This window comes from Pseudopodoces humilis, chromosome 7, assembly GCF_049639895.1.
Source record: "Pseudopodoces humilis isolate 2021_Gansu_Grassland_sample_001 chromosome 7, ASM4963989v1, whole genome shotgun sequence".
NCBI classification, from domain to species: domain Eukaryota; kingdom Metazoa; phylum Chordata; class Aves; order Passeriformes; family Paridae; genus Pseudopodoces; species Pseudopodoces humilis.
The window spans coordinates 5,992,209-6,005,479 of record NC_142206.1 but is presented as its reverse complement, the minus strand read 5'-3'; the positions used below and the strand labels follow the sequence as shown (position 1 = coordinate 6,005,479).

General features: G+C 36.7%; 1 protein-coding gene across 6 annotated transcripts in view; it reads right to left on the bottom strand.

Moving 5' to 3' along the window:
• Positions 1-13,271, bottom strand: part of SBF2 (SET binding factor 2) — a 232,027-nt gene that overhangs the window by 31,994 nt on the left and 186,762 nt on the right. For all 6 annotated transcript variants that reach the window (XM_014257906.2, XM_088057519.1, XM_014257910.2 and 3 more), the window contains 5 exons: positions 12,615-12,742; positions 10,272-10,447; positions 9,422-9,567; positions 5,425-5,623; positions 3,647-3,843 (listed from right to left, as the gene is read on the bottom strand). In XM_014257906.2, the coding sequence (XP_014113381.1) occupies positions 3,647-3,843; positions 5,425-5,623; positions 9,422-9,567; positions 10,272-10,447; positions 12,615-12,742 (846 nt within the window). The remainder of the gene's footprint in view (positions 1-3,646; positions 3,844-5,424; positions 5,624-9,421; positions 9,568-10,271; positions 10,448-12,614; positions 12,743-13,271) is intronic.

Here is a 13,271-nt window from a genome sequence, read left to right as displayed (position 1 = left end):
CACTGGCCATTGTGTGGTCAGCACAAACCGAGTGAAGATAATGCAGCTTTCCCTTCACTCGCCAAACAAAAGTAACATTTCTAAGTTTGTGCTACTTAAAACCACACTCAACCAAGTCTTCCTCATTCCAGAAAGGGAAGGGTACTTACCTGTACTTGGAGGTTCCTTGAGATACAATATCCATAAAAAAAGTCAAGAAACCATTAACACAACACACAACCAAGGGAAAAATACCTCAAAAATAAGAAAAACAAATAATCCCAATAAGAAAAACTCCACCCATTGTGTCCAGCTGCAAGGACTTAAGGAAAGGAGATGAAGCTCAGGTCCTGGGCCACAGCACAATGACAAAATAGTTAATGTTTTTTTCAAATGCCAAACAAAATTTTAGGAATTCCAGTTTATTGCAGACATCTTTGGACTTTATATAGGGCAAAAGTTTCATAGCTGCTTAAACCAGCATTTGGTATCTTGCTCACAAGAGCCAAGATTTGGAATAAGAGACAGAGACAAAGAATTTGATTGAGCATATTTTGAAAAACACAGTGGTAATTTATAAATAGTTTTCTCCAATGATAATCCAATCTCATTCTATGCTGGAGAGTAATAGACAGTAAGCTAATTAGCTGGAGGTGGCAAAAAGAATTTCAAGATAGAAATTAGTATCTGAATTGAAAGCACAATTAGGATGTGATGATGTTTCCTACAGGAAACATGCTGTTTCTGTCTGACAAAGTGGAAAAAGCCTGAGCAGGAACATTATTTTCTCTTCTATTCCCAAGCAGGATTTACACATCCTGAAATCCACTGGGATGATCTCTGGGTCCTCTAGACCTTGAAGAAGTACTACAAAAAGTCAATTTAGGTCTTAACAATTTAGTTAAATTGAAAGAAATTAACTGTCTAAATGAAAGGATAATGTCTATGCTACTCACACTGTCACAGTTTTATTCTGTAAAGAGTATTGTGTGTGTTTTAGAAAACAGTCTGACTTACATCAAAGCCTGTCATTGAACCAAGTAGGTATCAGAATTAAAGACTGAGGGCAAAAATGTCCCTGTGAAGGATGGGAGATGGAAAATTTGCCCTTCATACTTACCACAATTCATCCCACCACAGCATCATACAGAGATGACTCAAAGATTGCCCCATCCCAGCACAGGTCAACTGGGATTTCTATGAAATGACCACCTCCCAAGGGCTGTATCACACGTGAAAGTCACCACAGCAACACGGATTTAAACATAAGATAAGAGATGGAGAGTCTGGTAGCAATTTTTTCCCATTTAATTTTGTGTTTATCTCAGGAAAGAAATGCATTGCTTAGTCCTGAAATGCCAATATCTGCTTTATATGCCTGGTCACAGGTTGCTCCACCTTTATCTTACAAGTCACTACAATACAATCACTAACTAAGCCTGAACCAAGATAACTGTTCTCTTGGATAGTGTTACTACATCCAAGAAACATAAATGTTCTTTCCACAGGGTAGCTGACCAATAAATGCTAATCTAAGTGTAGAATGTCATATTTAGAACTACATTGCTCTGCAACAAAATTCCCAGCGAGGTCAAAGTAATTCAGAAATCAACTTGCAGATTTCAAGGAACATTTCAAAAGGAGGTATATACTCTCCATCTCATATTTGAACATCTGTTAATAATTTTTTTTTTGGACAGACGTTAGAAAATACAATTCTGTTGCACATGCAGTTTGGTTCCACACAGAAATTAAGCACTGCGCACAATTTCTCTAAAGATATGTTCTGTGCTTCTTATATAACATATTGACCTCCCACTATGCTTTGAAAACTTGCGTAACACACCACGTAACAGGAAATCACAAAAATTAAGTTCCAGCAGTCCCTCCTTGTTTCTCTGTATCAATCCAGAACTGACCAATAAAAAAATCTACCCCTGTAAAGTCTCTGATTAGGAAAGAATGAATTTGTCAGCTTGAATTTAATTTCAGATTATCTTTGTCCTTTTAGTTTGCTTCACAAGGTGCTTTTCATTATAGACTTTCCTTCTCTGAACACAACTCCTGCTGAGGCAGCTGTGTGTAACTACCTTTGTTCATCAGCTTTGTTTCAATGAGCTTCAACTTCATTAAGAGTAAGATTAGCACCCTAGAAATATTCTCCATTTTCCTTGCTGCACCTTCCTGAGGGAAGTCTCCATTTTCTTCACACTTTAAAAGAAACAGGAGCTCCAGAAGCAAGTGTCAGACACAGCTATTGTCAATCCATTTATCTACTCCATAATATTCTGCTGGACAAATGGCAATGGCAATATAAAAGGTTATATAAAATTAAGAAAAGAAACCATCAGGAAACTACTACAGAAAACATCAAAGTGTTTGTCTTTGCATAATTTTGAGATTATTCCTGCAAGTTTTTTTTCAGTTTATTCTCTATTTGTAGCAGGCTCAAGATGCCTCATCTGTATTTCAGCCAGGACAATCAGTGTTAAATCAGTTGAAGATTTAACATTTGAATTGCCATGCCTGGGATTCACACCATGAGCACATGGAAGAACTGGTGTAACCATCAGCTTTGGCAGCTGCTGTGTCAACTATGGGTAGTACTTCACTGATTCATTTTATTAATCCTTTCCAGAAAAAGGCATTATATAAATTTCAATTCATTGCCTTCATTGCTCATCACTCCAACTAAAAAAATGCTCCCACAAATCACTGAAGAGATACACTCAATCAATGTTATAGCAATGAATATTCAGTAGATAATTAGTGATTCTCAAATTAACCTTAATAGTCAGTCCAGACACTAACATTAAAAACATTTTTCTAATATCTTTGAAATAATGAGATTTTAAAGGTGCATTTGATACACACAAAAACTCCTTATGTCTGATATAAATTGCTCTTAAAAAGAAGGAAAAATGTGACTTTCACCAAGGTATTCTGTGAAGGAAAAATTATGGAGGACTATGTAAAAAATATTTAAATCATTAAATCTTCAAATTACTTTTATGGCACTTGTGCATAAGTGTACAGTATGCTTCTTAGAGGTTTTGAAAAATTCTATAGAACATGAATAGAGTCAAAACTTTTAGCTGCATTCTAGCCATTACTGGGGAGAAACCCAAACATAAACAGGACAAAAGAATTTCTTTGCTGCCTTAATGAGTTTCTAGTACTCCAATTCAACCTCGCATTTCCTCTTCCTCCAGAAAGAAAAATTATGGCCTAATTCTGGAATAATTTCTAAACAACTATCAGTTTGATTAAAGAAAATACAGACTTGTTCTTGGCTTGAAATTAACTCTGAAAAAGCCATCAGCATGAGATGGAAATCCAGGCAGTCAGAAGTATCCTAAACACTGCCTGTGAATGATGGAAGTCAACAAATGTTATATCCAAAATGAATGTTACCCTAACATTACATTCTCCTGAAAAACTATTCTGATAAATCTTGTGTTGATCCAATCCCTGTCCAAATTATTAATTCACATTTTTTGAACTGCTTTCATACCGTTCAGGATGTTGACATACAGTAGCTAATAATATCAGATAACCACTGATATCCTGAGACTTTTGATTCAATAGAATCACCGATTTTCCTCTGGCACAATAAACGTTTCCAGGTGAAATTCCCTCTCCAGAAAGCCTGGCTGCATCAACTCACCCGTGGGATGTGTGTTTTGGGATTTGAAGAGGCCCACCACACTTTTTCCATGGAAGCCCCCAGACCTCAGCAGCAGAGTGCTGTTTTTAGTGTTCTTCCAGCAGACAACGGGCAGGCGATTGTGGCGGTAGCAGCGAGCCACTCTCTGCAGGCTGCTGTCCTGCACAGACTGGGGCACCACCAGCAGCCCAGGATAACTGCATCAACAGCAAAATAAAAACAAACAAACCCAACTCAACAATTAAAATTGCTTTCAAAATGCTCAGCAATGAAAAAAAAAAAAAAAATTCTTAAAATGACAAGTTGAAAACGCATCTTAACAAAATATACCTTAACTGTTAGAATTACTTTCATTTGTAAAGTAATTTTTAGTTCGAGCCTAGCAAATACGTTAATTTAAGCAAACTGCATTTTAACTAGAAATTGAATTATGAAATTTTTTTAAGACTGTCATTACTAACCACCTTCCATTTAGGGTTATATTTTATTTGGTATTATTTCTCTTCTTAGCATATCCCTTATCTGTCACTACAATGAAGCCATATTTTTAAGCATGACAGAAAACAGAATTTTGAGGTACGCAAATGATGCAGTACTTCTGTTTTGACAATTGTATATGAAATATGAGAACTGAAAGGAAAGAATGTTAGATTGCCTAAAGTATCACAATGAAAACAATAGCTTTTGGTTTATGGAAAAATATGTTTAAATTTTACAGTCAGACTAATAGAATAGAGTGCTTGACACTGCATCTTTTGTTCTGTTTAAAACACTGCTATCCACTGAGAGACCAGGAAATTACTGATATAATACCTTTAAAGATAGGAAACACAGAAGATGGTAGTTTTGTTCATGTCAGTGAAAGAAGGATTCAAGCAATATGAAATAGGATTTTCTATCTCCTCCAAAAAATCAAGTGCCAGTATCATGTGTAAGGAGAAACTAAGATGAGGAACAAGAAACAGCTACTGCTTACTAAACAGCTTTTATTCTCTCTACAATATACACTATTTCTGCAAATTCAATTCTTGGACATTTATTCAACTGCCCTCAGATAAAATAAATGTACATGGTATTTACAGTCTACACAGCAACCACAGTAATATAGCAGTAGGTAAGTATTTATATCCTGAGATTTGTAATTCTTTCAGATACTAATTATATTTTCAAAAAAGCCTAGAGAATATTAAAAGCTCATGGTTTTAGGGGGGGAAAGGGCTGTCTGCATAATGTTCAAAGCATAATGAAAATGGACAGATTTCATGCCTTCATCTGCATTGTATTCCATGGTGACTAAACAAAACTAGTACTCTAGACAAGTCAGAAAACAAGAAAGGATCTAGTATTTTTCTTCTGTGCCCTTCTTCCTGGCAATTCCATTGTCCATAATGAAAGCAATGACCAGCCTAAACTGGCTCTAGAGAATGCAAATGTATTCTGATATGACTCATGCAGATAGGCTTTTGTATGAAAAGGAATTTTTGTGGGCAGTGTCAGTAAACTCCATCAGCTTTCACAAAAAAAAAAAAAAAGACTTAGTAACACTGATGTGCTAAAACACAGCATGTGACTTTCAACACATGACAAACTTTTGAAGTAAATACTTTCATGAAGTCAATTCCAACACATACTTTTTAATTTGAAGAGAATAGTTATTTATAATTGCTTCTGAAGCTCGCTTTTTTATTTAGGAACAGAAGAGATTTTAAATGCAAATATATAAATGCAGATATGTGTACATGTGCCTCTAGTTTCAGCTACTTCATTGGTAAACTCACCTCCTGCAGAGGGAATACATCCTGTTCAGTGCAGTTATTCTTAAGTATTCTGTTTTTGAGCGAGAAGAATTAGTGCTGATGGTCCCCAGCCCCAAACGCTGATAGTCCCTAAAACAGGCTCTTTCTACTAATTGCTCCATGGTTGATTTTTCTGATGCTTTCAGGGTACCACTGGTGTGCAGCTCGCTGTCATCTGAAACTAAAGGGAAAAGTCTTACTGGGGAGGCCAGCAGTTACACAGCAAACATGGCTACTTTCTTCTAAACAAGTCTGTCCTGCTCTCAGCGATCAACGGCAAGATCCAGGACATGCAAATCACAGTTTACAGAGTTTATAAACACTAAAATAGTATTTTAATAATATTTAAAAATAGTATTTTAGTCATCAAACCTGACTAGCATGAAGTTACCTACCGTGCTTGAGACTGGCATGGCTGACATCTCTCTAGCTACAATCCTGGAGAAAGTTATCTCACATATTCATTTGAACTGAATTGAAGACAGATCATTTCTTTACCAACTTACAAATTCTTTACAGATTCATTACAGATCCAAGATAAAAATAAACCACACAATTTTTTTTCAAACTATCTTCAGAAGAGGTAACAATTTTTTAAGGCTTGGTCCAGCCTAAGAAATGTTTCAGTGTTGTAATTTAACAAGACATGACTGTTGGGTTCTGAATGTCTCAGTTCCAATGTCAGGCAGCAGCTTTCTTCAGCCGTGCATATCAGCTGCCCTTTCCAAAGCAAAAAAAACTTCAACCATGAGAGATAAAAAACTATGTCACAAGTTCAGACTACTCTGAAATTCAAGTCAAGCAAGGTCTTTGTACAAAATCTGCCACCTGCCTATTAGTGACACTTTCAAGCATTTCCAAATACTTCTGAGAGCAGATTTACTGCTCACAGCATGTATCAGACACTTGCTACCACCTGAAGCATTGAAACATGTGGATATGAGAAGTATTTCTTCAGGGATGAGGCACTGGAAAGTACACGAGGATTTAAACTTAAAACAGGATTTCATAAAATAGGAATTTAAACTTATTTAGAAAATAAAAATTATGCTATAATTAACATTTTACTGGCAGTAGACAACATTCAGAATTTACAGGACTAGTACCTCTAGGATTTTTTTTCTGCGCATCTTAGTATAAAAGCTAAATGAAAAAATTTCTTTGCCCTTTCAGCTAAAGAAAAAAAAATTCTCTATTTGGTCTAAATAATAAAGTTGAACACTCTGGATCTCTCCTCTTTTTCCTCTTTTTTTCATATTTGTCATGGTAAAAAGAAGTCACACAACACCTGAAGTATGAAGTGCACGAATGGCAAACTACTTTAAATGAGTTTCAGAAATACTTTTTTGGGGTCATACAAAATCTTGGTATTTAACAGGTTTGAATGGAAAGCTGTAACTGTCTCAGGATAAAGGTGTGCTTTGTGAAACACCTTTTCCCCAATGGATTTTTCTCCCATGAAAGCAGGTACATTGGTGATCAGACTGTGCAAAACACTCTCCTCTGCATAGCAAGCTAAAGTTAAGAGCTCCTATCCACGTCCTTAAGCTGAAGAGGGAGATGAAGACATATTTTGTTGTCTCAAGTTTAATGTGATTTATTTGCTTTTGAAAAATACAAGGAATAATCCCTCTGTGTTACTGTTCTTGAGATATGACTCTTTTCAAAAGAAGGCTTCAAAGTCTCTTGTTTTATTGAACACACCCATATGAGCACTGTAAGTAACAGAATTTACTAATGATAGAGAGATTCTAAAGTCTGAAAACAAAGAGATGAAGAGGAATTTGAGGGAAATTAGATGTTCATTGGCAACAACTGATAACTACAGTACTGTGCCCAGTTTTCGAAATCGCATTGCAAGTTCTATATGGGCTACCTAAAGAAACCTGAGAAAAGAGCAATGAAGATGATCAGAAGTCCATCAAGACTAATAAAGAACTGAAAGAACTGCATAGATTTAACATTCAGAAGACAACAGAGGAATATTACAATAGATCATAAATCCATTCTGCATTGCAATCAGAATGAGGGGATTCATCTCTTCTCTCTGTATACATGGCAGAGTAAGAAATGAAGGGTTTAAATTGCAGCAAGATGATGTTTAGTCCTGAACCTCAGAAAACTGCTTGTTTTCTCCAGCATTAAGGATGGTTTAAGTATTAGTATGAGCTGCCTAGAGCTGTGGAACCTTCACCTTTGAAAGCTTTTAGGAAGAAGTTAGGCAAACACCTATGAGGAACAGATGAAGTATGTTGATCTTGCCTTGGGGCAGAGCTGGACTGCTTGATCTCTTGAAGTTCCTTCCGGCCCTATCTTTAACATTTCTTTTTTAAGACAGTGCATCACCTGCTGTAGATAGTTCATTGTTGGCAGACCTGCATAGTTTCCTATACTTCAGTTTTTGAGACTTGCAAAGTAGACAAAAACAAAGCCAAAGCCAAAGTCACAGCAGTCAATATCAAAAGAATTGCAGTGATTCCTCCCCGTGGCTCTCTGGGCTCTGTCTGAAGCAGAGTCACTGCTGTTGACAGCTCCCTGTCCCTGATGTGCCAGTGCTGCATGGAAAGAAAAGCAAACTCAGCCTTTGGTCACCTTAACACATTCCCAGCCAAGACACCTGAAAAGCAGCAGGCCTACAGACTCCCAAGTTATAATTTTACATTTTTTTTTTAGGGAAGGAAAAAAAGTGACTATAACTAACCATATACAGCACCCATGTTCATGGATCAACACCATTGTTTTGTGCATCAGCAATGCAAAAACTCTTCAAACTTCTCTGTCATTAAGAGACTGAATACACAGGTATGACTGTGCTTGGTGTCTGTGGGTGACACAAAATCACCCCAAAATCACCCAGGTACAGCCTGCAGAATTGTTTCTGACCCGAGGAACATGTAACATTAGAACACATGCTAACTCAGCACTTCAGGAAGATGCTGGAAATTCAATTAAGAATGTAATTCTTTAGCACGCTAAAGACACCCTGTGTTTCCCAAACCTTTCTTTTTGCCTATTTCTCATCACTTTATCTGGAATGAAAGAAGAGAAACAGTATTTTTAAGCTCGCCTGGACTGGTTTTCTTCCATTTCAGAGAGAACAGAGGCTTCAGTCCTGCTTTAGACAACTATCATACATCTGCTCCTAAGTCACATGAGTTGACTTGCTCAGTGACCAAATATTCAACAGGAAACTTTGGCTTGTTTGATGTTTGGAAGAAATTATCAATGTTTGAAGAACACTTCATTATCTGAGAGGCCTCTGTTTTTTTTTTAAAGAATGAATGCTTTGACAAAACAACACCTGTTTATGTAGAGGAGAATCTGGTTCCCTCTAGTGGTTTATTATAAATTAGCAGTGGTCCAGATAAGGCTCTACAGACAGCAGCATATGGGAGGAAAAGAGGCTTTTTGGGGAAAGTCAAACTCCACACCATCACACAAACTGCACAAAATACCCAAACCCCTTTCTACCTTCTACCCCAAAACAATTTCAACCAAAAATATGGGAAGTGATATTTTCAGTAGTAAGAAGTGCTGCTGCTTTCAGAAATCATTTGCCAGTTCCACACCTACAAAAGTCTCCATTTGCTCCTTCTTGCACCTCACCAGTTACTGCTTCCTCATCATAGACTAGCTGCAGATGTCAGATGTCTAGAGATAAATGGAAGCTGCAGCATGCTTCTGTGCTGTTTCATCTCCGCTAGCATGATGTAAAAATGATCTAAAAGATATCATATCTAAATAGTTTGATAATTAAAAAATAATCTTGTACTTTGCTGTACCATTGAATTAAGTCAACTTCCTCTTCTCATTGCAAAAGAAAACACTCACTAAAGGCACAGATTTGAAACCCTTCTCTTTCCTGACTAGGAAAACCCTTCATTTTCTTGCTGAAGGCATTTCTCATTCAATACACCAGAATGAAAGCTTTAACAGGATAGATTTATTAACCAACATGGATAAAATGTCACACTGTTACCAGAGATATCATCATCTTCATTCCAGCCAGGCCGATTCCCTCTTTCCTCCACTATCGTGCCTGTTTTCTTCTTCAATAAGTACTGGCGCCCAATTGTCATCTTCCCAGCACGTTTTGCTCCCTTCACAATGCTTTTGGAGAAGGTACTAGAAATTCAAAACAACAAAAGCATTTGGAAAGATTCATCTGATTCTGCCTGATGGCATTTACAGATTTTTATGATGAACACAAATAAAAAAGATTTATTCTTTTTTCACTTAATACAAACAACTACAAACTTCAAAAAAATTGCTTCCTATATTAGTTTTTAAACAAAAATTGTACTACTTTGAGATAAATTTGTGTCTTTTCTCCTACTGGTAATGAATAAGCAGATATCATCTTTCTTTAGGTTTGTGGTTTTTTGCCAGTAATGTGATAAATCTAGAAAGCTGCCAAAGGAAAGGCAGGAAAGATAGAAATTACCTTTAAGTTTTAAGATTTCATGACTAGCTTGGGATTCTATTTCCTGTGTCAACAATGCACCAATCAATAGAGAATCACAGGAGCTACTACTCTGGAACAGACTAATGATGCAGCTGGTTCAATAAAAACGCTACTCCTATTTTGTGCATTTCAAAATGTAATAAAGTGCTCATTCAAATCTACTGCAGCCAGAAGTTTAGGTAAAAAATATCATTCCTATCCCAAATAAACATCTGTCTACCTGTTAATACAAAGAAATGCAAAATACAAAGAGATGCAAAACAGCAATCAATATTTTGACATGATCTCCACAGGTGCAGAGCTTTCAGGCTGTTCAATGCATTGGGATAACCAAGAACATCAGAAAAAAGAAGGAAGACTGTACCGGAATGAAGTGTTCTTTTCTTTCTGTTTTGGTAGAATTATCTGTGGTGCTGTTTGCCCTGCTGCAAAGGCAAAAGTGCTGAAGATGGACTGAGGATAACGGAACTTCATCAACTGTTTCTTAAATATTTCCACCACTTCGGGACTTACTTCTTCATCAAATGCTACTTTAATTAACTGTGTTTTAAAAACATGACATGTTAGAAACTGGAAAACAACCTGAGAATTTCAGAAATTGAAAGATTCTAAAATATAGTAGCAAATACCCATATTTACACAGTATTATGCCCTTCAAAAAAATACAGATATATGTACATATGTCTCATTTATTTTGACTGCTATTACACATTTTAAGAGTTTTTTATTTCCTATTTTAAATTTATGTCCTAATACTAAGGTATCTTCACTAGGCAGCATCTGGAATTCTCGTAAGATCAAATACAAAATATTTTGGTTATTCCAAGTTGTAGTGCTGGCACTTAGACATCTACAGCAGTTCAAATTCTGGTCACATGGGACAGCTTAGCTGGGAAATAGTCTGCCAGCTCTGCCCCTACACTGGGAACTGAGGTTGGTAATGCACTTCAAAGACTCAGCAAGCCAGCAATTTCAACATTCATACGTCAGAGCCATTATATTTCTATTACTTCGATGTTCCAATTTTGGCCTCACCTTGTAAAGTATAGAAAACTGCTAGTAACAAAAATGTCAGTGAAATCTGCTCCTTAAAAAGGAAATAACCTTGTGCTGTTCAACACTGAACCATCCACCTGATAAAAATGCTTTTTTTAAAGGTTCTGGGGGAAAAAAAAATCCAATCATCCTCCGCTGAAAGGAAGTCAACAATTCGGGGAAAACAAATAAGAGACAGAAAATACGGAATCCATAAACAGGCCCAAAAGAACTCTAAGAATGTGGAGAAAGCAAACAAAGAAATAACATAGAGCTCTATTTCTGAGTGCATACCTAGACACCTTTTAAATTCTTTTGCTTGCCATCTAGGAGGTGGATTTCATCCTTGCTTTTCCAATTTCACTTGTTTTGTAAATACTTTCCAAATGACTAATGGCTCTGCTGTTCTAGGACCTCCTTGAAAGGAGCTCTTCAGTCTTTCAGGGTTACACTGATCCGAAGTTTTAAAGGTATCACACAGCAGAGCTGCACAAAAACCCATCTGAAAATCATAATTAATAAACAAAGGGGAGGGGCTATTTCATCCCATATTGAACCCTGGCTGTTACATAGGGGACAGAGAAAAAGCTGTTTGTGGATTGTTTTTGTTCTCATAACCTAACACAAAACTATGCTAAACAAAAGCAAAGATGATGTTTGACCTGAACCCAGCTCTGAAAACACTGAGCTGTGTCTGTATTTATCACATCATAGAAGCATGCTAAGTATTCTGGTAAAAAGATTTCTGGAAAATAAAAGTCCTCTCAGAAGTCCACAAGAACAATTTTTTTTCGCTTGTTTTACTCATTTTCATTCCTAATTTTCTGCTTTTGAAGAGGATTTTTGAAGGATGATTAGCTAAATAATGTTCATTATTGTAAGGAACTAGCAAATTTTGCTATGTTTTCAAATGTTGGAGTTATTGTTCTCAATGAAAATATGCTTCTGCAGTCAGTCAACCCAGCAAAGCATTTCCTATCTTAAGCACTGCAGTCTACTTTCAGTCCATGATACAAAATTCTTTGCTTGCAGCTTTTGATCTCTTAGGGTTTGACCAAGAAGGAAAATTCAGGAAAGACTTCAGGATTCCTAATTTTTACAAGTCCATCTCCATCAATTGCCCTGCAACACACACGTTTGTTGAACACACTCCTGGGGATCCTACAGAAAATTCCAAGATCTGGGCCTGTCATTGGTTCTACCCTAAAGATTCCTGGAAGTGCAGCTTCCATGTGTGACATCCCATAACTTTCTCCCATAGATTTTAAAGAAAAGATGGTGAAGCTTTTATGAATGGTGAAGTGACAAGCCTTGAGAAGAAAGCAATACTCAGAGCTTTTCCATATTGATTCCACATAGCTGGAGGAGAGAGAAAGCAGGTTCTCACTAGCCTCCCTATAGGCCTCTACTTACTTGAAGAGATTCTGGACTCAAACCAGCCCTTTTCTGGTTCCAAAATAGGTGAGGAAAGCAGTGAAAGAAATCCAATGTGAAAATAGCAACCCTCTGTAAATATCAAGTGGGCCAAGAAATGCCAGGGTTTCTATGAGTTCTGCCTTGTCTGTTGACCTTACAGAAAACCGGACTCTTCACAAATACCAGGGCAAAGTGCTGCTTGTAAATATTTTGAGCTGACTGTAGCCACATAAATTTTCACAAAACTTCCTTTTACCTGAAAAGTGGCTGAACTGATCTGCAGCCCTTCCTGCATGCTCTGCTGCAGCTGGTTCTGGATACTGATCTTCTTCTCCTTGGTCATGGAGGCGATAGGAAAGCTCCGGATCACGGTCTGCTCCCCAACTGAGGATACAACACAGACATTTGTTAGATCACACAAGCAGCTCTGCTCTGCTCACACTGTTACTGGAATAAACAAGAGTAAATACAAAGCAACATGAACATGATGGTATAGGATTAATTTCAGGCAAAAATACCTGAAAAGTTGGCAAATTCCTAAAGCGTCATTTGTAATCTGAATTTCTAATCTATTTCAGCTGTGATGATTAGAAAAATATTCTCCTTCCTTCTGAATCCTTCTACATAATGGAAATGCACCCCCAAAACCTAGGTTGGTAGGGGGTAAAGAAACAATTTCAAGTTTATTCAGATTTCATAATGCAATATATAACCTATAAACAGAAATTATATACTTTGGTATCTTTACATATGACCATGAACTTTCCAAATAAATTTATACTTCTGAATGACAATCTGCTTAGAAATGGCACATGTTAAATCATGAAAAATTATCCTTCAGAAGAGCTGACATATTAAGAAAATACTGTTATTTCCAAGCAATAATTTTAGATACAATTCCAAGTCATGAATA